This window comes from Staurois parvus, unplaced genomic scaffold (genome assembly GCF_062004578.1).
Source record: "Staurois parvus isolate SC_StPar_1 unplaced genomic scaffold, SC_StPar_1.0 ptg000056l, whole genome shotgun sequence".
NCBI classification, from domain to species: Eukaryota; Metazoa; Chordata; class Amphibia; order Anura; family Ranidae; genus Staurois; species Staurois parvus.
The window spans coordinates 803,612-828,870 of record NW_028317852.1 but is presented as its reverse complement, the minus strand read 5'-3'; the positions used below and the strand labels follow the sequence as shown (position 1 = coordinate 828,870).

General features: G+C 37.8%; 1 protein-coding gene across 1 annotated transcript in view; it reads left to right on the top strand.

Moving 5' to 3' along the window:
* LOC149469950 (leukocyte surface antigen CD53-like) overlaps positions 1–25,259 on the top strand; it is a 51,990-nt gene that overhangs the window by 5,074 nt on the left and 21,657 nt on the right. Inside the window, exons 2-4 of the mRNA XM_089668154.1 lie at positions 21,674–21,750; positions 22,985–23,173; positions 24,407–24,481. Of these exons, the coding sequence (XP_089524280.1) occupies positions 21,691–21,750; positions 22,985–23,173; positions 24,407–24,481 (324 nt within the window). The 5' untranslated portion in view covers positions 21,674–21,690. The remainder of the gene's footprint in view (positions 1–21,673; positions 21,751–22,984; positions 23,174–24,406; positions 24,482–25,259) is intronic.

Below are 25,259 nucleotides of genomic sequence, written 5' to 3'. Positions count from 1 at the left end.
GACTTCCAAACTTTGTGTTGCCTTCAGATTAGCACAACAACAGTGCGTAGAGAGCTTCATGGGATGGGTTTCCATGGCCGAGCCGCATCCAAGCCTTACATCACCAAGTGCAATGCAAAGCGTTGGAGGAAGTAGTGTAAAGCACTACTGGACTCTAGAGCAGTGGAGAGGTGTTCTCTGAAGTGACAAATCATGCTTCTCTGTCTGACAATCCGATGGATGTGTCTGGGTTTGGTGGTTGCCGGGAGAACGATACCTGCCTGACTTCATTGTGCCAAGTGTAAAATTTGGTGAAGGGGGATTATGGTGTGGGGTTGTTTTTTAGGGGTTGGGCTTGGCCCCTTAGTTCCAGTGAAGGGAACTCTTAAGGCATTAGCATACCAAGACATTTTGGACAATTTCATGCTCCCAACTTTGTGGTCACAGTTTGGGGATGGCCCTTTCCTGTTGCAACATGACTGCGCATCAGTGTACAAAGCAAGGTCCATATAGACATCGATGAGTGAGTTTGGGGTGGAGGAACTTGACTGGCCTGCACAGAGTCCTGACCTCAGCCTGATAGAACACCTTTGGGATGAATTAGAGCAGAGATTGCGAGCCAGGCCTTCTCATTTGACATCAGTACCTGACCTCACAAATGCGTTTCTGGAAAAATGGTCAAACATTCCCATAGACACACTCCTGAACCTTGTGGGCAGCCTTCCCAATAGAGTTGAAGCTGTTATAGCTGCAAAGGGTGGGCCAGCTCAATATTGAATCCTACAGACTAAGATTGGGATGCCATTAAAGTTGATGTGCATGTAAAGGCAGGCGTCCCAATACTTTTGGAAATATAGTGTATGTAACTTTGAATAAAACAATACCTGATCATGATCCTGTCATGAAGATCTTTATTTAAGCACTTCCTGTTATGGCGTGACAACACTCTGTCCCCATCTCCCAGTCATGCTACAGAATATTCTCACATTGACCATTCTGATGCTCACTGAGCAGGCATTGTACACTGATGTCACCACCCTGAACAAGTACTGTACATGTAAACAGGATGTAGCTGGGGGAGATCAGTAGCACCAAGAAATTAAAAAGCTGCAAAAAAATGTAAATACAGTGTCTTTAGAGTAAATGTAATCCTGTTGGGGTTTGCATCTACTTTACATTTTACATGCACAGGTCTGTGACAGGTTTACTTGAAGAATAACAGTGTATACTAGTATAGCTTATGTTTTTATTACCTGTCTTTTTCTACTATTATTCACCACACAGAGAGAACATGTGTGGTTAAAATGTAAAAATCCCCTGTGACAGTGTCATCAGTTTATTAGTTAAATCAACATGTAAGCAGGTGCTGGGTTGTCCTGGGTTGACCTGTTGGTTCCTGAGAAGGAAGGATTAACAATGATGACCAGGGTTTCCCGCTCTTTTCAGGAAAGGTACCGCCCCCTACAGGTCATACCATACAAATAAGGGCTCATTAAGCGAAAGATTGCCAAAATATAACCATAATCTGTCAGTGTGTACCACCCCTTGAGGGGAGCCAAGTCGGGGTTCCCAGTGGGGTATGGAATCTTGCCTTACCACCTAACTCAGGCATGACTACCTAATGTGGCACTTCAATATGGGCACTTAGAGAGCTCTGTATAGGAAAGTGTGGAGGATATTTTGGAGAAATGTTTCTTTGTCATCTTTAAATTCTTCAGTAAAAAAATTAAATATATTGCAGCCAACTCATAAAAGGACTGCGATATATTTAATCTTGTTCTTGGATTTAGTTGTCTTTAACCATTAGCACATCTACTGACACCCTTGTGTGATTGTTTAATCTAACAGGGAATACTGTTAACATGATGATGTCCTATCCTTTATTTTATTTCGGGGCACATAAAGTATATTTACCTTGATGGTTAGTGTCTGATTTTTACTTGAATAAACAGCTGTTCTAGGAATACCGTAACCACCTTAGTGCAACCTACATGTACTCCTTTACAGTACATATTTTGGTTCTGTGACAGCTTGACTGATAGTCACTCAATTAAGCAACACTCTATTCAAATGAATGTTATCTCATTTTTTGAGACAGATAGAGATCTCTTTTGTTGGTATTTATTAACCACTGACCTTTTGATTTTCTAAATGAAAAAAAAGACCAAAAATTAAAAATAATAAATATTTCCATCGCTTTCTGCTATAAAACATATCAAATAAAAATGCAGGAACAGTATGAACACTCCTACATTGAACCATTTCCGGAAAATAGACATCTTATGGTTATCTCGATTTTTGAGACAGATAAGAGATCTCTTTTGTTGGAATTTATTAACCACTGACCTTTTGATTTTCTAAATGAAAAAAAGACCACAAATTTGAAATAATAAAGGTTTCCATCACTTTCTGTTATATAACAAATCAAATAAAATGCCAGAACACTATGAACACTCCCACATTGACCCATTTCTGGAAAATAGATATCTTATGGTTATCTCTATTCTTGAGACAGATAGAGATCTCTTTTGTTGGTATTTATTAACCACTGACTTTTTGATTTTCTAAATGAAAAAAAAGACCAAAAATTAGAAATAATAAATATTTCCATCGCTTTCTGCTATAAAACATATCAAATAAAAATGCCAGAACAGTATGAACACTCCCACATTGACCAATTTCTGGAAAATAGACATCTTATGGTTATCTCGATTTTTGAGACAGATAGAGATCTCTTTTGTTGGTATTTATTAACCACTGACCTTTTGATTTTCTAAATGAAAAAAAGACCACAAATTAAAAATAATAAAAGTTTCCATCACTTTCTGTTATATAAAAAATCAAATAAAATGCCAGAACAGTATGAACATTCCCACATTGACCCATTTCTAGAAAATAGACATCTTATGGTTATCTAATTTTTTGCCACACTCTTTTAAAGATGAAGAAGCATGCTGGTATTGGGACGGTTAATCATGGAGGTTGGTAAGGGCGCATTAGATACAGTGTTTCATAGATGTTCAGGTCATATGGGGTCAAAAGAGGTGAAGGGACTAATGTACAGGTCACATACAGTGAGAGGATGGAGATGAGGGGGTTAATGTACAGGATAGAGGAGGTGAGACGGTTAATATACAGGCACTACAAACAAAGGTTACAGATGAGATGACGGGGTGAAAAGGAAAAAAAATCACAATTCATGTATTTATTTATATATCATTTATCATGGGTACTTATATAGTTCCGACAATTTACGCAGCGCTTTACATATATATTGTACATTCACATCAGTCCCTAACCCTCAAGGGGCGTACAATCTAAGGTCCCTAACTCACATTCATATACTAGGGCTAATTTAGACACGAACCAATCAACCTACCAGCATGTCTTTGGAATGTGTGAGGAAACCGGAGTACCTGGAGGAAACCCATGCAAGCACAGGGAGAACATGCAAACTCCAGGCAGGTGGTGCCGTGGTTGGGATTTGAACCAATGACCCTAGTACTGCCAGGCAGAAGTGCTTATTTATGGAACTCGTTTTCCTCCCCTTCCTCCAATGGGCAAAGAGAGGGCCCTCAAATGTCAACATTAGTACTGTTTAGTTCTGAAATCACTGTGGTAGCCATCACAGCAGTCACAAGGCAAAAAGCCACTCTGATTGGCTCTGTGCATTTTGTCTATGATCGGCTCTGTCTAATGACAGCATCATCATAGGCATTGTATGTACAGTAGGTGCAATGCAAACATAGTTTCGTTTTACAAAAGGAACTCCAGAGCACTGTGGTCACCACTCTACCATTTCAAGATGAACAATCGCAGTAGAGTGGTTAAGATTAGGAAACAAGGAGGCAGGAATTGAGCCAGGGGCTCCCCTAAATATGTGCTCCAGCTGTAAACGTAAAATGGTTGTAAACCCAAAAAGCAAATATTTATTATATTGCAGCTTACCTGTTCTGCATTCATTTTTTTTTTAGGCTTTCTTTCTTGTATTTTTACCTGGTGATCTGGTCAATATGCCTGTTGTTTTTCTAAAGAACTAGCTGTCTTGCAGATTTATGAGTTATAGGAATGATTTAAACCACTTAACAAAGAAAGGGATGCTTGCAATGATCATCTTTTATTTATGAAAAACTTTTATCTCAAAAGGAAGGAAAAAAAGTTTGCAGTAACTTTTTATAATGTGTTAGCTGGAGTTTGCCTTTTTGTCACTGTATCTAAATCTGCTAGAACATCTAACACTTCCCTCCCCCCAGACCGACAATGCTGCTGTCCAAAGGTGCCCCCTGTGCTCCTTTATCCAGAGTGGGGGCGCTCTAACAAAGGAGGTGTGTTACTGGCCAGATCACCAGGTGAAAACAGAAGGAAAAGAAAAAGCTAGAAAAAAAAAAGAAACTCATACAGCCACCACATCTAATGATTGGTAAACTGCAGTATTTTACAGTTTTGGTTTTAGGCTTAACCACTTGCCTACCGGGCACTTATACTCAATTCCTTACCAGGCCAATTTTCAGCTTTCAGCGCTGTCGCATTTTGAATGAGAATTATGTGCTCATGCAACATTATTCCCATATGAAATTTTTATCATTTTTTTCTCACAAATAGAGCTTTCTTTTGGTGGTATTTACTTGCCACTGGGTGTTTTATTGTTTGCACTATAAACAAAAAAAGAGCAAAAAATGTGAAAAAAAAGTTTCTTTGTTTCTATTATAAAATTTTGCAAACAGGTCATTTTTCTCCTTCACTGATGTGCGTTCAGGAGGCTGCACTGATAGGCAGCACTGATGGGCACTGATAGACAGCACTGATGGGCACTGATAGGCAGCACTGATGGGCACTGATAGGCGGCACTGATAGGCAACACTAATGAGGTGGCACTGATAGGCGGCACTGATGAGCTGGCACTGAAGATGGGTACTGATAGTCAGCACTGACTGGCGACACTGTTGGGCACTGACTGGTGGCACTGCTGGGCACTGACTGGCACAACTGCTGGACACTGACTGATGGCACTGTTGGACACTGACTGGTGGCACTGCTGGGTGGCACTGATGGGCACTGGTGGATGGCACAGGTGGGCAGCACTGCTGGACACAGGTGGGCAGCACTGCTGGGCACAGGTGGGCGGAACTGGTGGGTGGCACTGCTGGGCACCGATCATCAGGGCACTGATCATCAGTGCTCTGATGATCGGTGCTGATCCCTGCTCTGACATCGTGAGGAAAGTGCAGCTGAGAATCGGCAATTGCAGATGAAAAACACAAATTGCTGATAGAAAGGCCTTTAAAAGGTGTTTTGCATAAAACTAGAATAAGTACCTTAAACTACGTTTGGTATCAGCCTCTTGTCATCCTCAGCCTAGGAGCACCAACGTTCAGAATTGAAGCAACAGTGTGAGAAAATCAGCATTGTATTGCTTTAAACTCTGGATTGTAAACCAGCATACAGACATGTAGAACATCAATGTGCTGCTTCACTGTCCAGTCATAGGCTGGGGTGGGCAATGGACCAGGGCAAATTGCTGCAGAATAAGCCTGCCGAGATCTCCAAAACCTGGTTCTGCATTCTGTCAGGAGCGCCTGGCTCAGATACTGACTGAACAAATACTTTGGCAAGTAGCACAGCTCACATGTATGTTTTTCACCTGTGTATTTAGCTGTTCACATTAAAGAATATGTTACCCCAACATATCATATTCCTGATACGTGCCTGCTGTATCACATAGTTAAAAAAGTATCCTGTTCTCATTGTTTTGCTTTCTTTGTGTGAAATACCTGGTGTTCCTGCCAGTTCCCTTGCTTTCATATATCAAATTGACCATGCTAGGCATAAGAGCACATCCATCCCAGTGTGGTCATTTTTCTGACTGTGCTGGAAGAACAGCCTGCCTGTCCTCCAATGATCAGAGTTGTGCTGACATGACCCTTCCTCCCCCTTCCTTCTGCACAGCCATTCTCTGGGAAAATCAGGTTACTGCTGTTTCTCCACCCAAAGCTCTCTAAGCCCCTTATGCAGCTGAGAACAGGGATTATATGATCACTTCTAAAAAAAAAAAAGAAAAAAAAAAAGATATTTATACTGTTTTTATATACTGTAGAAATTAATGTGCATAAAACAGACGTCTGTATATTTTCATATCAGTGTGTCCTCTAAAATGACAGCTAGTCATTGAGCTAGTACATTTTTAACTTTGCGTGTGTATGATGGCTTTGAAAACAGGTGTTAAAGATGAACCATGGTATATTCATGTCTAAGAGGTCAGCAGGTCATAAGCTTAGTTTTAAGAATAGCAATCGGAATGTCAAAAAGATATTGATATGTAGTAGAACAAAGAAAGGATATGTCTTTTATAAAGAAAATCATGTCTAATCTATAATATAGTTAGTTGGATAATTATTTATAATCAATTTATTAGTTAGGAATAGTGTGTGATAAGTTTAGTATCAATTATTGTTGGTTATATGCATTTATGTGAACATTGTCCCTTGCTAAAGATATGTGAAGCCATTGTATATTATATTACAGTATCATGTATTTCTGTCGTCTAAGAGGTTTGAAAATAACGTCACACTAAGTATAAGTTTAGAAGGTTTACATATATGGACACTAAGTATAAGTTTAGAAGGTTTACATATATGGACACTAAGAGTATAAGTTTAGAAGAAGTACAAAAAAGGATTTTACTCATTTAGCTCACACTGAATTAGGAAATAACTGTTTAGTGGGTTGGTCTGGTAAAATATATATAAGATGTGCCTTAGAGATAGAGAGATACATACACTCACTCACACTCATACATCAAGACATTATACAGCTGACACGCATTGACATCTTTGTTTTCTTAAGGCCTGCAAAGCCTTGATACACCTGTTGTCTTCCTTGCCAAGACTGAAACACTTGTCATAGAACAGGCAAGAGATTAGACATTTCTCCAAAGCTTATTTCTTTTTCCATAATCTACAACTTTTGTTATATTTTACTCTGTATTTTATTTTATCTTTTGTATTCATTTTTGATGCCAAGTGTGAATTAAATAAAAGTCACACTGATTTAAATCAGCCTGGCACTAGAACACTTTACCTCAAACGCCTAAAGACAGACACTTAAATAATATAAGTGTCACGATATTTAACATATACTGTATATAAATAACTGGGTTGTCTTTCATTTATCTTTACATATACTTTAAGTTAGACTTTAAAGGCTACCCTTTTTATTCCATTACCCCATATGGCTATGACATTTGCCTTGCAGCGATTTTTCTTGACAGTATGTTATATTTGGATACTAATGAATTCATGCTCGCACAGCTGACAGATTTATTTAACGCCTACGGCACTCTTTTTAATAAATGCTTGGCTTTCTTTATTGGGAAATGTACACAAATGCCCCTGGCAATCTCCCAGCTTCCTTAATTGTAAGCTGTACATAGTACATCTGTAAAACTGTGTTCTATAAATAAAGTTTTGACTTCTCAAAACCCAAAAAATAGATATCCCCTATATATCCCTGATAGTTCTGAAAATGCCCCTGCTAAACAGGAAAGATACAAGACAGTTGACTACTTTACTAAACTTACCAACCCATATACTGTCTTATTTTAGTATGATATATAATAGATACTAGTGCCTTGAAAAAGTATTCATACCCCTTGAAATTTTCCACATTTTGTCATGTACTGAGATTAAATTACACACAGGTGGACTCTATTTACTAATTAGGTGACATCTGAAGGCAATTGGTTCCACTAGATTTTAGTTAGGGGTATCAGAGTAAAGAAGGCTGAATACAAATACATGCCACACTTTTCAGATATTTATTTGTAAAAATGTTTGAAAAACATTTATCATTTCCCCTCCACTTCACAATTATGTGCCACTTTGTGTTGGTCTATCACAGAAAATCCCAATAAAATACTTTTGCATTTTTGGTTGTAACATGACAAAATGTGGAAAATTGCAAGGGGTATGAATTGTTTTTTAAGGCACTGTAAATCATTACAGCATCACGCACAAAATGTTCCAAAATAACAAAATACCGTCACTCTGTACCAACACAGTTTAAAAGCTGTTAGCCTGCAGAGAAACACAAAAGCAAATATTCAGTATAAATAAAAAAAGAATAATCAATGGGTCCTGTCATGATCGACTGCAATTTACCATTCATTAGTCAAAATCAATTAGAGATGAGTATATTTTTATCGGTCCGATGCTTCATCTGTCCCCAGCCAGCTACAAGGGTGAGACCGCTGATCACTGAGTGCAAAGCATGGTGACTGTAAGTCACCACTGTCTCTGCTCTGCCCCCCTGCACTCACTGGAGCGCTGGGCTGTGGAGGGGGAGGAAGCGGCTGGCGCAGGCTCTTAGAAGATCGTTGAGCCAGGTGCCACTCCAGGCTCTGAGGTGGATCCTGACTTTAAAGTCGGGATCTTTCCCCAGCCTGGACTGGCTGAATAATGTCAGCAGACAGTGAGCGTAAGTCTGCCGTCAGCTGAAAACAGGTTGCAGGAGTGCAGAAAAAACTGCACTCCTGCGATTCACAGGCTGTACTTCTCCTTTAAATTTTAAACCTACTGAACTTTAGGTTTGCAATGTAAAAATCCAGCAGGCTTCTCTTAGATGGACATTTAATGTTTAAATCCACTCTGTATTTGGTACTATTTTATGTTTAACTGGTTCACGCCCAACCAATAGCACAAAGGCGGCCAGCAAAACACCTCATCCCTCCGGATGGACGCCATATGGCGCCCTTTCAGGCATGCGCAGTGCTCCGGCCTGCAGGGCCGCTCTGCGGCATGATCTGTCACCGGCTGTGTACCTCGGACCTGGCTGATGACAGATCTGTGTACCGGCCCCGTTTCCAGTACCATGTGACCAGCTGTGACCAATCACAGCAGGTCACATAACAGTTGTATACAATGAATGGCTTCCTTTCATGCCATCCATTGTATACAACTGTGTCTAGCTGTGACTGGTCACAGCGATCACTTGCACAAGCTGGGCCAATCACAGCCCAGCTGTGTCATGTGATTAGCCGTGGCCAAGTCACAGCTATGCACAAAAAAAACCCCTGAATGAATCGATTTTATTCAGGTAAATACTTGCTTATAGCAAAGTAATTCTTTGCTATAAGCAAATTGTGTAAAAAAAAAAAACAAAAACAAAATACTGATCGCTTCCCCAAAGTAGTACAATATTACTATGGTAACATTATACTACTTTGGGCATAGTAAAATATGAAAAACAAATCTGAAAAAAAGAAAAAAAAATGTAATAAAAAATTAAAACTAATAAAAAAATTTAAAAAATAAAAAAATTATAATTTTTTTTTTCCGTACTGTCACCAGTCAGTGTCCCTGATCCCCTCCGTGCCATTTATATGATGATGCTGTACTGCACTGGTGACAGTATGTAAAAAAAAAAAAGTGAAAATCATTTTTTTTAATTTTCCGAAAAATTATGACAAAAAAATTACAACTTCAAAAAACTCGCCATGCCTCTTATGAAATACGTCGGACTGTCTACTTTGCAAAGAGGGGTCATTTGGGGGATATCTGTTCTGTTCTGACATTCTTGGACCTCAAGAAATTAGATTGGCTGTCAGTACTTTAGGATTGATCAATATTCAGATCTATACCATAGTTTGTGAACTCTATAACTTTCCTACAAACTAAATAATACATCCTAATTTGGGTTATTTTCACCAAAGACATGTAGCAGAATACATCTCGGCCTAAATTTATGAAGAACAATTATTTATTTGCAAACTTATAACAGAAGCAAAGAAAAACGTGTTTTTTCTCAAAATTTTCGGTCTTTTTTTGTTAATTTAGCAAAAAATAAAAACCACAGTGTTGATTAAATACCACCAAAAGAAAGCTCTAGTTGTGTGAAGAAAATGATAAAATTTTAGTTTGGGTACAATGTTGTATGACCACGCAATTGTCATTCAAAGTGTGAGAGCGCTGAAACCTGAAAAATGGCTTGGGCAGGAAGGGGGTAAAAGTGCCCGGTAAGGAAGCGGTTAAAGTAATGTTAAGATTGTAAAGGGCAAATATATTTTTTTAAATATCCGCGTATCAATTGCGCACTGTAGTTTTACTGCTACATACATGATTGTTTATTTCTGGGTAGGGAGCACTCGCGTACATCCACCAACCCAACTGTTCTGTCACTGGCTCCAGCACATGCTGATCACCGGGTCCCTGCGAAACAACACAGATCTATCTACTGACAGTGGGAGGTGCTGGTTTTTGTCTATCTGCAAAGCAGGGACTAAAAATTGTCACCTCCCTTAGTAAAAGCACCACACAATATATTCATGAACAATTGCTAGGCACACTTTTAACCCTTTGATTGCCCCAGATACTAACTCCTTCCTATCCAGTGTCATTACTACAGTGACACTGATCACTGCATTAGTGTCACTGGAGATGTCAGTAGCAGTTAGTCAGTTCCCACTCAGTGTCAGTTAGTGTCACAGTCCTGCTATAAGTCACTGACTGCCGCCGTTACTAGTATTAAATAAATAAATAACAATTCCAGTATACAAACCGTTATTTGTAGAAATACTTAGATGGGCTACATAAACAGCAACATCTTCTGGCTGGTGAGCCCTCAGTTTCCTTGTTTTTGCAGTTCTTTGGGTTTTCCCCGACCCTTAGAGGTCTGCAAGGCCTGTGCTGATGTTTTCAAGGACTGGAAATATTCCATCATTTCACCACTTTTGAGTCCAGGAAGTAGTTTTCTTATTCTTTCGTTATCTGTAGATGCTATAACTTTCACGAAAACTAATTAGTATACACTTGCTGGGATTTTTTTTACCAAAGACATGTAGCAGAATACATTTTGCCTTAAATGTATAAAGACTTTTTTTTTTAATTGGACATATTTTATAGCAGAAAGTAAAAAATACTGTTTTTTTTTTCAAAAATGTCTGTCTTTTTCGTTTAAATAATAAAAAAAAACCCAGTGGTGATCAAATCCCACCAAAAGAAAGCTCTATTTGTGTGAAAACATAAATAAATTTAATTTGAGTACAGTGTTGCATGACCGTGCAATTACCAGCTAAAGTAGCAGCATTGTCAGACTGAGGGGAGGTATAGCAAAAAATGGTCTGGTCATGAAGGGGGTAAACTCTTCCAGAGCTAAAGTGGAAAACGTGTCATACTTACCTGCTCTGCCATGGTTTTGCACAGAGCAGTCCCAATCCTCTTCTTTTAGGGTTCCCCACCAGTGATCCTGGCTCTTCCTCTTCTCGGCGCGCCATCGCCTATTGTGGCACACCTGCATGCTCTATCCTGACCATAAAAACAGACTGTGTGGCTCAGTTCCACCACCCTCCTTTGTCACAAGATTTGATTGACAGCAGCAGGAGCCAATGGCCTCTCTGTCCTGTAAAGAGGGAGAGAGCAAAGAGAGCCGCTGTTCTTGGGCTCAGGTAAGTGTTTAGGGTGTAGATAAAAAATGCAGTGCTCATAAAAATGAAAAATGGTAATGATAAACACAGTCCAGTAAAAAACAGTGCTCCTTGTTTCCCAGTGTAAATGGTAAAATTTCGCACTAACCAGAACGCGCATAGGTAATGCGCATATGTGTATATATATCCTGAAGATCCTCTCTCCACTTAAGTCTGGTCAGGTATGTGGCTGGGAAGGATGGAGATCCTACGCCCTCATGAGGTGAGAAGTGATTCAGCAGGTCAGAGCAATAGCGATCAAAGTAAGCCTCCAAAGGAACTGGCACAGGAATCCCCAAGGCTAAAAAGATGGGAGAAGCTCCTTTAATACGTCCTAATGTATTGCAGAGGACTTCATTTATGGTGTTGATTAAAATAGGTTATTTTTTTTAAAGGTCCAAGATGTACCAGACTTCCTTTACATAGTTTTGTGTCCCAGAAGAGCTTAAAGTAAACCTGATTGGCATCCTGTGCGCAATCCCATAATACAATTTTTCGTCAGGAAGACAAAGCATGTATCTAAAAAGCATAGAAAAATGACAATGGCCACAACGGCAGGCAAGGTGTTCTCACTGTCAGTGCGGTCAAATGGCTGACGCGTTTCAGGGACAAATCCCTTTCCTCAGAGCTGATGACCAACCTCTGATGCTGATGTATGGTGAATGGATGTTTTCCATTCACCATACATCAGCATCAGAGGTTGGTCATCAGCTCTGAGGAAAGGGATTTGTCCCTGAAACGCGTCAGCCATTTGACCGCACTGACAGTGAGAACACCTTGCCTGCCGTTGTGGCCATTGTCATTTTTCTATGCTTTTTAGATACATGCTTTGTCTTCCTGACGAAAAATTGTATTATGGGATTGCGCACAGGATGCCAATCAGGTTTACTTTAAGCTCTTCTGGGACACAAAACTATGTAAAGGAAGTCTGGTACATCTTGGACCTTTAAAAAAAATAACCTATTTTAATCAACACCATAAATGAAGTCCTCTGCAATACATTAGGACGTATTAAAGGAGCTTCTCCCATCTTTTTAGCCTTGGGGATTCCTGTGCCAGTTCCTTTGGAGGCTTACTTCGATCGCTATTGCTCTGACCTGCTGAATCACTTCTCACCTCATGAGGGCGTAGGATCTCCATCCTTCCCAGCCACATACCTGACCAGACTTAAGTGGAGAGAGGATCTTCAGGATATATATACACATATGCGCATTACCTATCCACGTTCTGGTTAGTGCGAAATTTTACCATTTACACTGGGAAACAAGGAGCACTGTTTTTTACTGGACTGTGTTTATCATTACCATTTTTCATTTTTATGAGCGCTGCATTTTTTATCTATGCATTTTGGGACTTTTATGTGTTTTCCTATATGTTCAGCTGCTTTGTATTGTATATGAGCGCTTACTTTATTATTACTATTTCCAAGTGTTTAGGGTGGGCACTGCACTCAGAAAGCTTTTTACCTTAATGCGGAGAATACATTACGGTAAAAAAAGCCTTCTGCCTTAAGAATGACTTTAAAGTTGAACTTCGGGCAGAGAATGAATTCAATATTAAAGCTTTACCGCTTAGAAGCCTGGCTAAAAATTCCTAGTTAGTAACCCCCAAATGGACATGAAAGCCATTAGATGTTCACTCCCAACATTGCAAGAGTGCATGCAAATATGCTGATAACAAGGAAGCCGAAAGGAAGAGAGAGCAGAGAGAGCAGAGTGAGGGATACCATCATCAGTCATCCAATGATCCTTTACTGTCCAATCAGTAGGCTGTAGGTAGAGAGACGACACCTTCCTTAACTCTAATAAGAAAGTTGTGTCATCTACTGGGCTTTGCTGTGTGGCAGAGCTGTGTAAGTCTCAGAATGGATAAAAATGCCATTTTTGGCAGGTGAAATGTTCGCAATATGTGTTTTTTTAATATATTTTTTTCAGATTTTATTTTTAAAAAAGTGTTTTTTACACAAATGTAGCAACAAAAAACACGTAGACACATACAGGAAACACCATGCACTGTTGAACTCAGCTTTACATCTTCAGTGATATATTTAGATGTTTTTGTGGAATTAAGTTTAAATGCTGAATAGAAATGAAACTATCTGCAGCTTACAGCAATGAAAGTGTTCAGTTTCCGGATGCCTGTTCACTTGGGTTTGGGTGTATTTCCATTTTCAACCTTTACTAGCAGATATAATTATACTATTTAAAATGTTACTAAAGTTAAAAAAAAATGTTTTATTTAAAATAAAAATCATGTTATACTCACCTGCTCTGTGCTATGGTACTGCACAGAGTGGCCCCAATCCTCATCTTCTCGGGTCCCTGTCGGCGATCCTGGCTCCTCCTCTTCTTCGTATGTCCACAAGCCGTTTGCTATGGAGGCACACGGTGTCTGCGCGCTCCCAAGCTGTGGAGTGTCTGTTTACTTCTGAGCTGTATACAGCCAGACTTAGCCCTGCCTCCCCCCCACTTCCTCTTCACTGCATTTGATTGACAGCAGCAGGAGCCAATGGCTCCTGCTGCTGCTCGAGTGCTTTGTGAAGAGAAAGAGAGAGGAGAAGAGATGCAGTCGTGCACAACGCTGATCTCTTCTCTCCTCTCTTCCCCTTCACACAGTGAAGGGGGGGCAGAGAAATAGAACACATTTTTACCTTAAAGTGATACTAAAACGTTTTTTACCTTAATGTATTCTTTGAACTACTGCTACAGGGTGGCAGGGCTGTGCAAAATCACATATATATATGTGATTTTGCATCTCTGGGTAGGGGGTGCACACGCGCCGCCCTATCCACACCGCCATTGGCAGTTACATCCGTCGATCACCGGGTGCCGGTCGGAGATTCCCCGGCGGTCACCGAGGAACACTGAGAGAGGATAGGTCTGTATGTAAACAATACAGATCTCTCTCCTGTCAGCACCAGCATGCTGCTTTGTATTGCTCTGCATAGCAAAGCAATACAGAGCAGCATGCTTACATAGTAAAACAGCACATGTGACACAAACACAGCACACAGTTAACCCTTTGATTGCCCCAGATGTTAATCCCTTTCTTCCCAGTGTCACTAGTACAGTGTCAATGCTTTTTATTAGCACTAATCACTGTATTAATGTCACTGGGGATGTTAGTGACAGTCAGTTCCCACCCAGTGTCAGAATGCCTGCCACAGTCCCGCTATAAGTTGATGACCGCCGCCATTACTAGTATAAAAAAAAATTCCAATATATATATATATATATATATATATACCGCCATTTGTAGACGCTATAACTTTCACGTAAACCAATTCATTTACACGTATTGGGATTTTTTTTAGCAAAGACTTGTAGCAGATTACATTTTGGCCTAAATTTATGACAAAATTATATATTTACATTTTTTTACTGGATATGTTTTCTAGCAAAAAGTAAAACATTTTTCCAAATTGTCGGCCTTTTTTTGTTTATAGCGCAAAAAAAACACAAAGAGGCGATCAAATACCAGAATGCTCCATTTGTGGGGAAAAAGGACATACATTTATTTGGGTGCAAAGTTGCATGACCGCGCAATTGTCAGTTAAAGTAACACAACACCATATAAAAAAAAATGGCTTGGTCAGGAAGTGGGGGGGGGGGGGGGTAAATCCTCAGGTGGGCAAGTGGTTAAAGTAAAAAACATTTTCTATTTCTCTGTATTCCTTTGGGGAAAAGAGGGGAGAGTAGATCCAGCACTGTGCCCAGCTACATATCTTCTTCCCTCGCTTCCTCTTCACACAGCAATCAAGCAGCAGCAGGAGCCATTGGCTCCTGCTGCCGTCCCAATCAAATGCAGTGAGGAGGAAGTGGGGGCAAGGCTAAGTCTCGCAGTGTAAGTTGATGGAGCGTGGCTCCATAGACACATAGCTCAGGAGCGTGCAGACACAGTGTGCCTCCATTGCAAAAGACTTACTATTGGGACACATGAAGAAGAGGAGGAGCCCAGATGGCCAGTGGGGGCCCCAGAAGAGAAGGATTGGGGCCACTCTGTGCAAAACCACTACACAGAGCAGGTGTGAGAAATATATAATTTAAATGACAACTTTGTGTAAAAAAAATAATGTTTTTGCAAATATTTGTGGAAAAAAAATAAATCTTCCATGGATGCAATATGCCTTTCAGTAAATTCCATTGGTATAGATATACCATAGTTTGTAGATGCTATAACAAAGCACATCCACATACACAAAGCAATCCATATACACTTATTGGGATTTTTGTAACCAAAAACATGTAGCAGAATACATTTTGGCCTAAATTTATGACAACATTTTTGCTTTTTTGGATATTTTTTATGATAGAAATGAGAAAATACAATTTTTTTTTTCAAAAAATGTTTTTTTCTTCAAAACATTTTTTGTTTATAGCACCAAAAATAAAAAGCGCACAGATGATCAAATACCACCAAAAGAAAGCTCTATTTGTGTGAAAAAAGGACATAAATTGCATTTATGTACCATATTGCATGACCGCGCAATTCTCAATTAAACTAGTGCAGTGTTGTATAGAAAAAGAATGGTGTAAATTGCAGTATCTATACCATAGTTTGTAGACGTTATAACTAGAGATGAGTGAATCGAACCAGGCGAAGTGGAATTCGTTTCGAATTTCAGGAAAAATTCGATTCGAGGCGAATCCGAATATTAGCATACTTCGGGTGCGCGAATCGGATTTTTCCCGATCAGCCGGCAAAAGTGTCCCTGCAGAGAGCTCCGCTATTTCTGACAGTTCTCTGACAGTTCCTTCACATGTACAGCGGTTGAAACATTGTATCTATTTGTTTCCATTTAGGATACAGATGTTTTTATTCGGAAATAGATACAATGTTTCAACCGCTGTAAATGTGAAGGAACTGTCAGAGAACTGTCAGAAATAGCGGAGCTCTCTGCAGATACACTTTTTGCTGTACTGGAATACTTCTTCTTTTCATTCTTCTTTTCATTCTTCTCATTCTTCTTTTCATTCTTCTTTTCATTCTTCTTCTCATTCTTCTTTTCATTCTTCTCATTCTTCTTTTCTTCTTCATGAAAAGAAGAATGAGAAGAAGAATGAAAAGAAGAATGAGAAGAATGAAAAGAAGAATGAAAAGAAGAAGAAGAATGAAAAGAAGAATGAGAAAAAGAATGAAAAGAAGAATGAGAAGAAGAATGAGAAGAATGAAAAGAAGAATGAGAAGAATGAAAAGAAGAAGAAGAAGAATGAAAAGAAGAAGAAGAAGAATGAAAAGAAGAAGAAGAATGAAAAGAAGAATGAGAAGAAGAATGAAAAGAAGAATGAGAAGAATGAAAAGAAGAATGAAAAGAAGAAGAAGAATGAAAAGAAGAATGAGAAGAAGAATGAAAAGAAGAATGAGAAGAAGAATGAGAAGAATGAAAAGAAGAATGAGAAGAATGAAAAGAAGAATGAAAAGAAGAAGAAGAAGAATGAAAAGAAGAAGAAGAATGAAAAGAAGAATGAAAATAAGAAGAAGAATCTTTTCATTCTTCTCATTCTTCTTTTCATTCTTCTTTTCATTCTTCTTCTTCTTTTCATTCTTTTCATTCTTCTTCTTCTTCTTTTCATTATTCTTCTTCTTTTCATTCTTCTTTTCATTCTTCTTCTTCTTCTTTTCATTCTTCTCATTCTTCTTTTCATTCTTCTTCTTCTTCTTTTCATTCTTCTGCTTCTTTTCATTCTTCTTTTCATTCTTCTTCTTCTTTTCATTCTTCTTCTTTTCATTCTTCTTCTTCTTCTTCTTTTCATTCTTCTTCTTCTTTTCATTCTTCTTCTTCTTCTTTTCATTCTTCTTTTCATTCTTCTTCTCATTCTTCTTTTCATTCTTCTTCTTTTCATTCTTCTCATTCTTCTTTTCTTCTTCATGAAAAGAAGAATGAGAAGAAGAATGAAAAGAAGAAGAAGAATGAGAAGAAGAATGAAAAGAAGAATGAAAAGAAGAATGAGAAGAATGAAAAGAAGAATGAAAAGAAGAAGAAGAATGAAAAGAAGAATGAGAAGAAGAATGAAAAGAAGAATGAGAAGAAGAATGAGAAGAATGAAAAGAAGAATGAGAAGAATGAAAAGAAGAATGAAAAGAAGAAGAATGAAAAGAAGAAGAAGAATGAAAAAAAGAATGAAAAGAAGAAGAAGAAGAATCTTTTCATTCTTCTCATTCTTCTTTTCATTCTTCTTCTTCTTCTTTTCATTCTTCTTTTCATTCTTCTTCTTCTTTTCATTCTTCTTTTCATTCTTCTTCTTCTTCTTTTCATTCTTCTTCTTCTTTTCATTCTTCTTTTCATTCTTCTTCTTCTTTTCATTCTTCTTCTTTTCATTCTTCTTCTTCTTTTCATTCTTCTTTTCATTCTTCTTCTTCTTCTTTTCATTCTTCTTCTTCTTTTCATTCTTCTTTTCATTCTTCTTCTTCTTCTTTTCATTCTTCTTCTTCTTTTCATTCTTCTTTTCATTCTTCTTCTTCTTTTCATTCTTCTTCTTCTTCTTCTTTTCATTCTTCTTTTCATTCTTCTCATTCTTCTTTTCATTCTTCTCATTCTTCTTTTCATTCTTCTTTTCATTCTTCTTCTCATTCTTCTTTTCATTCTTCTTCTTCTTCTTTTCATTCTTCTTCTTCTTTTCATTCTTCTTTTCATTCTTCTTCTTCTTCTTTTCATTCTTCTTTTCATTCTTCTTCTTCTTCTTTTCATTCTTCTTCCTCTTTTCATTCTTCTTTTCATTCTTCTTCTTCTTCTTTTCATTCTTCTTTTCATTCTTCTTCTTCTTTTCATTCTTCTTCTTCTTTTCATTCTTCTTTTCATTCTTCTCATTCTTCTCATTCTTCTCATTCTTCTTTTCATTCTTCTTTTCATTCTCCTTCTCATTCTTCTTTTCATTCTTCTTCTTTTCATTCTTCTTTTCATTCTTCTCATTCTTCTTTTCTTCTTCATGAAAAGAAGAATGAGAAGAAGAATGAAAAGAAGAATGAAAAGAAGAAGAAGAATGAAAAGAAAAATGAGAAGAAGAATGAAAAGAAGAATGAGAAGAATGAAAAGAAGAATGAAAAGAAGAAGAAGAATGAAAAGAAGAATGAGAAGAAGAATGAAAAGAAGAATGAGAAGAAGAATGAGAAGAATGAAAAGAAGAATGAGAAGAATGAAAAGAAGAAGAAGAAGAATGAAAAGAAGAAGAAGAATGAATGAAAAGAAGAAGAATGAAAAGAAGAATGAGAAGAAGAATGAAAAGAAGAATGAAAAGAAGAAGAAGAATGAAAAGAAGAATGAGAAGAAGAATGAAAAGAAGAATGAGAAGAAGAATGAGAAGAATGAAAAGAAACAAATAGATACAATGTTTCAACCGCTGTATGGAGTGAATGTCAGAGAACTGTCAGAAATAGCGGAGCTCTGCAGATACACTTAGCGGAGCTCTGCAGATACACTTTTTGCCGGCTTGGAATTCTTCTTATTTTCATCCTACTTCTTCTTCTTCTTCTTCGTCCTCATCCTCATCCTCAGAAGAAGAAGAAGAAGAGGATGAGGATGAGGATGAAGAAGAAGAAGAAGTAGGATGAAAATAAGAAGAATTCCAAGCCGGCAAAAAGTGTATCTGTCAGAAATAGAGGAGCTCTGCAGATACACTTTTTGCCGGTTTGGAATTCTTCTTATTTTCATCCTACTTCTTATTCTTCTTCTTCTTCATCCTCATCCTCATCCTCTTCTTCTTCTTCTGAGGATGAGGATGAAGAAGAAGAAGAAGAAGAAGAAGAAGAAGAAGAAGAAGAAGAAGTAGGATGAAAATAAGAAGAATTCCAAGCCGGCAAAAAGTGTATCTGCAGAGCTCCGCTATTTCTGACAGTTCTCTGACATTCACTCCATACAGCGGTTGAAACATTGTATCTATTTGTTTCCATTTATGGAAACAAATAGATACAATGTTTCAACCACTGTATGGAGTGAATGTCAGAGAACTGTCAGAAATAGCGGAGCTCTGCAGATACACTTAGCGGAGCTCTGCAGATACACTTTTTGCCGGCTTGGAATTCTTCTTATTTTCATCCTACTTCTTCTTCTTCTTCTTCTTCTTCTTCTTCATCCTCATCCTCAGAAGAAGAAGAAGAGGATGAGGATGAAGAAGAAGAAGAAGAAGAAGAAGAAGAAGAAGAAGTAGGATGAAAATAAGAAGAATTCCAAGCCGGCAAAAAGTGTATCTGTCAGAAATAGAGGAGCTCTGCAGATACACTTTTTGCCGGTTTGGAATTCTTCTTATTTTCATCCTACTTCTTCTTCTTCTTCTTCTTCTTCATCCTCATCCTCATCCTCTTCTTCTTCTTCTGAGGATGAGGATGAGGATGAAGAAGAAGAAGAAGTAGGATGAAAATAAGAGGAATTCCAAGCCGGCAAAAAGTGTATCTGCAGAGCTCCGCTAAGTGTATCTGCAGAGCTCCGCTATTTCTGACAGTTCTCTGACATTCACTCCATACAGCGGTTGAAACATTGTATCTATTTGTTTCCATTTATGGTCCAGTGTTCTGCACTAATATAAAGGCTCTCTGAAGCCTAGAAACCCTTTTTATAAGTTAAATTCGCAGCGAATAAATTCGCATCGAATCGAATTTCTCCCGCAAATTCGGCGAATCGGCCGAATCGAATTTTTGAATAATTCGCTCATCTCTAGTTATAACTTTCACACAAAGCAATCAGTATACACTTATTGGGATTTTTTTTACCAAAAACATGTAGCAGAATACATTTTGGCCTAAATTTATGACTAACTTTGAGTTTACTACATAGTAAAAAATATTGTTTTTCTTCAAAATTTTCGGTATTTTTTTGTTTATAGTACGGAAAAATAAAAATCGCACAGGTGATCAAAAAGAAAAAAAGTGAAAAAAAAGAAAGCTCTATTTGTGTGAAAAAAAGGACGTAAATTTGGTTTGGTTACAGCATTGCATGACCGCGCAATTATCAGTTGAAATAGTGCAGCGCCGAATACCAAAAAGAGGCCTGGTCATTAAGGGGGGTAAATCCTCTGGAGGGCAAGTGGTTAAAGTGGAACTGTGTCTATGATTGTCGCTCAGGCAACGTTTGGGTCAGTTAGAGCTTTCTAAAAGTCCATAACAAGCAGTTATTTTTAAGGAAAAAACAGCACCATTAGCCACATCCACCCATTGACTGAGTTGAAGAGAAGGGAATACTGGTATCTCACCATCCATTGTTCTTGAGGAGACATCTACCAATCTATAAATGACCTAAAGCTGGCCAGAGACTGTCAAATATTGATTGGTGAGATCAACAAACATAATCAAATACAATATAGTTTAAGGTTTCACATAAATAATTTTCAAAAATTATTTTACCTGCAATATTTTATCCACTGACACCAATGATGGGGCACTATTCCTTCCACTGACACCAATAATGAGGCACTATTTCTCCCACTGACACCAATAATGAGGCACTATTTCTCCCATTGTCACTAATGATAGGGCACCATTCCTCCCACTGACACCAATGATGGGTCACTATTCTTCCATCATGGGGTATTGTTTACTCCACCGACACCAGGATATTTGCTACTGTGGTTGATCACAGTCCACCCCCCCCCCTAAAGTTGGAAGGACAGTACACTGGCCCTTTGTTTAGAACATTTGGAGACACCTGCTGTAGAGATTAGACTAAAAGACTGGGGATCAGTCAGATGTGTGGCTTGCAGGGCAGGAGAAAAAAGAGAAGGTGATGGCCTCATCAGTTTTCTGCTGCCCTTTCACTTTCCAATCAGTAGGCTATGGGTGGAGACAGGATACTAATGTATTCCCTCTACAGTCTAAAACTGTAATAAAAAAAAGTGGTATTACCAGCCTAGCTGTGCTGTGTGTCAGTTCTGCAATATAATAAATATTATAAATATAAGTACTTTGGCAGGTAAAACAGCTCTTTATATGTATTTCCTCTGTTTATTTACATGTTAATCTGGAGTTCATCTTTAATAATTATTAAACAAATAAATGATGTCAGTCATACATATGGTGCAATGCGATCTGCCACGTTTGACATGTAAGTCACGTGTAAGCCCTGTTTGTGTCTGTTACAAGAAATGATATAACCTCCTTTCAAGGACAATCAAGATCCTTTTGAGCTATCTATCAAAAACTATGTCAAAACAAAGTAAAACAGATAGTATGCTATACTCTATGAATACATTGTTATAGGCTATATTTCAAGTGAATGTTAAGTATTAAATCATTATGTTCTATATATTTCAGACTTAAAAACTACAAAAATGAGCAAGTGTATCAAAGTGCTCAAGTATATGCTGTTTGTCTTCAATTTATTGTTTTGGGTAAGTAATACCAGTACTGTATGTAGTTCTTTTTGTAATAAATGTTGGCAAAATGTTAATGATCATTTTTTGGTCTAAATTTGCTTATCTATCTATTTATGTATATAATATATATATATATATATATATATATATATATATATATATATATATATATATATACATTAATAGATGTCTGTTCAAGAATAATAGATGGTGAGATACTAAGGGCTGGCTTATTTATACCTTGTCCGTTGAACTGTGTTGATTTGCATAGATCAACTCTGGTTTAAAAGAGAACTTCAGGAATATATAACACAAAAAAATCATACTCACCTAGATAGCTGCAGCACTGATCCCAGCTGCAGCTGTCCCCCACCAACTGTAACATCAAGACCTGAGAGATCAAAGAGCGCTGATTGCTCAGTTCTGGGTATTCAGGGAGCAGAAAGGTGGTGACTGTCAGTCACCGGCTCTCTGCTTTGCCTCTCCAACACTCACTGGAGCACTAGACTGTGGAGAGAGCAGGAATGGCTGTGTCAGATGCTTAGCAGCTTGCTGAGAGGCTGAGCCAGCTACCGTTCCAGGTGTCTGGGTGGATCCCCACTTTAAAGCTGGGATCTTTCCAGAGCCTAGAAAGGCTGAGTGACATCAGCTGACAGTACACTTTAGCCCACTGTTGGCTGAAAATGGGTCACAGGCATACAGAACGAACTACAATCCTGTGATCCATAGAAGTATAGCCAAAAAAAGCTTTGGCCATACTTCTCCTTTCAGACAAGTGCACATAGAAAGGAATTGTTATCTATGTGTCCTGTTCACACCATACATGTGCAATGGTGTATGCAGCATAAAAAGGCATATATGCATTTTTACACAGTGCAACTCATTGCCCTGCATGGCACAGCTTGGCAGCCTTCAGAAAGGAATCTACTTTTGAGTGTCTTTGAGTTGTTATTGCATTTCGATTGAGCTGATTTGCAGTTCTAATTCTTAAACAACTGCTGATTTGTATGCAAACAAGTAAAGTCAACCTGTGCTTTGCCCAGTGGCTTCCTTCGACATTATAGTCTTGTGCAAGCATAGCAGAAGCCACCTTCAATGCCAATTTCCCATTTGATCTTTCACATATGTTTGTATGTATGTATGTCTTACAACTTTCTAACAACAGCTTGTTGTTTTTATGATTGCAGTTTTAATGTATTACAAACAACATTTTACTGCTCCTATGATATCTCATTTATGTTTTTAACAGGCAATTGGATGCTCTATCATAGCTATTGGAATCTACTTTGTTGTTCATAACATCTATGGGAACCTATTTCCAGACATTCCATCTCTCACAACTGGCAATATGTTGATTATTTTTGGATGTGTTATAATGGTATTCGGATTTGTAGGATGCATGGGAGCAATTAAGGAGAATAAGTGCCTACTTCTCACTGTGAGTATTGACTTTCTGAAGGTTATTCTGGGGTGTCAGAGAGAGCATTGCTATTTGCAGGGGGAAGGCGTTATCTTGCTAGAAGAAAATTTTGGGAATTCCTTACAATCACTCTTGGGCACAATGAATTGGTGTCAGATGGTTAGTCTTCTACACAGAAACTATAAGAATCCTAAACATGTACAGTTATTTTATTTAATCTTAGAGACAGTTACAGCTTCTGTCAAGTTTTCTTTATTATCATATAATGTGTCCCTGTTAGATTTCTTCTGTTGGGACAGGAAGTGATGGGAAATTTCCCCAGTGGGGGTTCACAAACAAAAGAAAACATATTTTTAGTAGTGTGAGAAAAGATTTCAATTTTGGACAATTATTTATTGCTGTCTGTGTCGTTCTCTCCTGACCACCATTCCTCTTATATCTTCTACGAGTATCACAGGAACAAGAAATGAGGGAAATTTCCTCAGGTGGATCACAGACAGAAATAAAAAGCTGACAGAAATGTTAACTCTTCTACGCTCTATCCAAAACTACAAAAAAATTTCAATGGATTAATAAATATTAAGGAAATTCTCTTTATTTCTTCTATAAATTATAAATATTATTTTGAGCAACTGTTGTCCAAAAATGTCTACATTCAATAAAGGGCTTCCACTTTAACTAAGTACTTTTACCATATGTCCTCATGCACACTGGGCGTTTTAAAAACGCCAGTAGCATTAGCTGTATTACATTGCATTGAAAGGTTTTTCCGCATTTTTTAACATTTTTGCATTAGCGTTTTGCCACTTTTTTCCATGTTTGCGATTTTTACACACAAAAAAATAAAATTTGGCTAAAAAAAAACGCCCAAAACTGCCAGTTTGCCATGTTTTACTGCGTTTAGCAGTGTTAGAGCATTTTTACAGCTAAAAAACTCCTATAGAAACCCACTAGTTCTGGGGTTTTTTTCCTGCCAAAAATGCTGATTAAAGCCTAGGTGTGCATGGACGCATAGGATAACATGCTGGGGAGTTTACTGGCTGTAGAACGCCAAAAGCCAAAAACAGCAGCTGTAAAAACATCCAGTGTGCATGAGGACTTCTGGTCATATGTTGATAACTGTAATTTTACTACACTGATTCAATTTATGGACAAAAGAGAACATATTGATATACCGTAACTCATTTAGCTAATGTCCTTACATTTTACAAAGGTAATATTTTAAGCAAATTTTCTTTTTGCTTCTTTTAGTTCTTTATTTTGCTCCTTCTGATTCTATTGACTGAAGTTATCATGGCTATTGTCCTTTTTGTTTATGAAAAAGAGGTAAGATGCATCATTTATATTGTTATTTGAAATCTAATGCCTCGTACACACAATCAGAAAATCGGATAACAGAAATCGTTTTCAGAGGGATGGTACGATAATGTTATCGTTAGTACATAGTTTTCAACATCCGATCACGACAGTTCATGTAGCAATATCCGAAGGAACAAGCACAATATTTTTTCTTGCACGATAAGATTTTCCTTTAATCAGTACAGTATTCATCAAAAAAAAAAATCGAGAGACCAAGACCAGGCATGCTCAGGAATGAAAGAATAGATTACAAGACAATACAATACATTACTTACTTTCATCACTTCTGAAGGTGTATTCTGTTGTACGAAAATTTTTGTAACTTTAGTATCCTCTTCATTTCTGATATGAGACTACTATACAATAAAAACATGAATGATAAGTCATCTAATTATCTGATCGTGTGTACTAGGCATTAGTCTCTAAGGTATACTTTTGCTGCAGGTGAATGTGTTGTAAATTACAGTGATTGATTCACCTGCAGCAAATTCTTGGTAAATGTCTATTATGTTATAAAAACACTGGCTTTGGTGACCTTAGTACTCCTTAATACCATATTTTAATGTAAAATCTAAAAAAAAATATCTAAACCTTATATCATTCATGCAGCACTTAAAAAATGAACAAAATGAATATATATATGTAAAAAAAGCAAATGTAAAATATATGCACAAGAAAATGACAATTTTATGTGGTCACTGCAGCATTACTGTATTTTTATAGTGCTTCATGCTACTTTGATTTT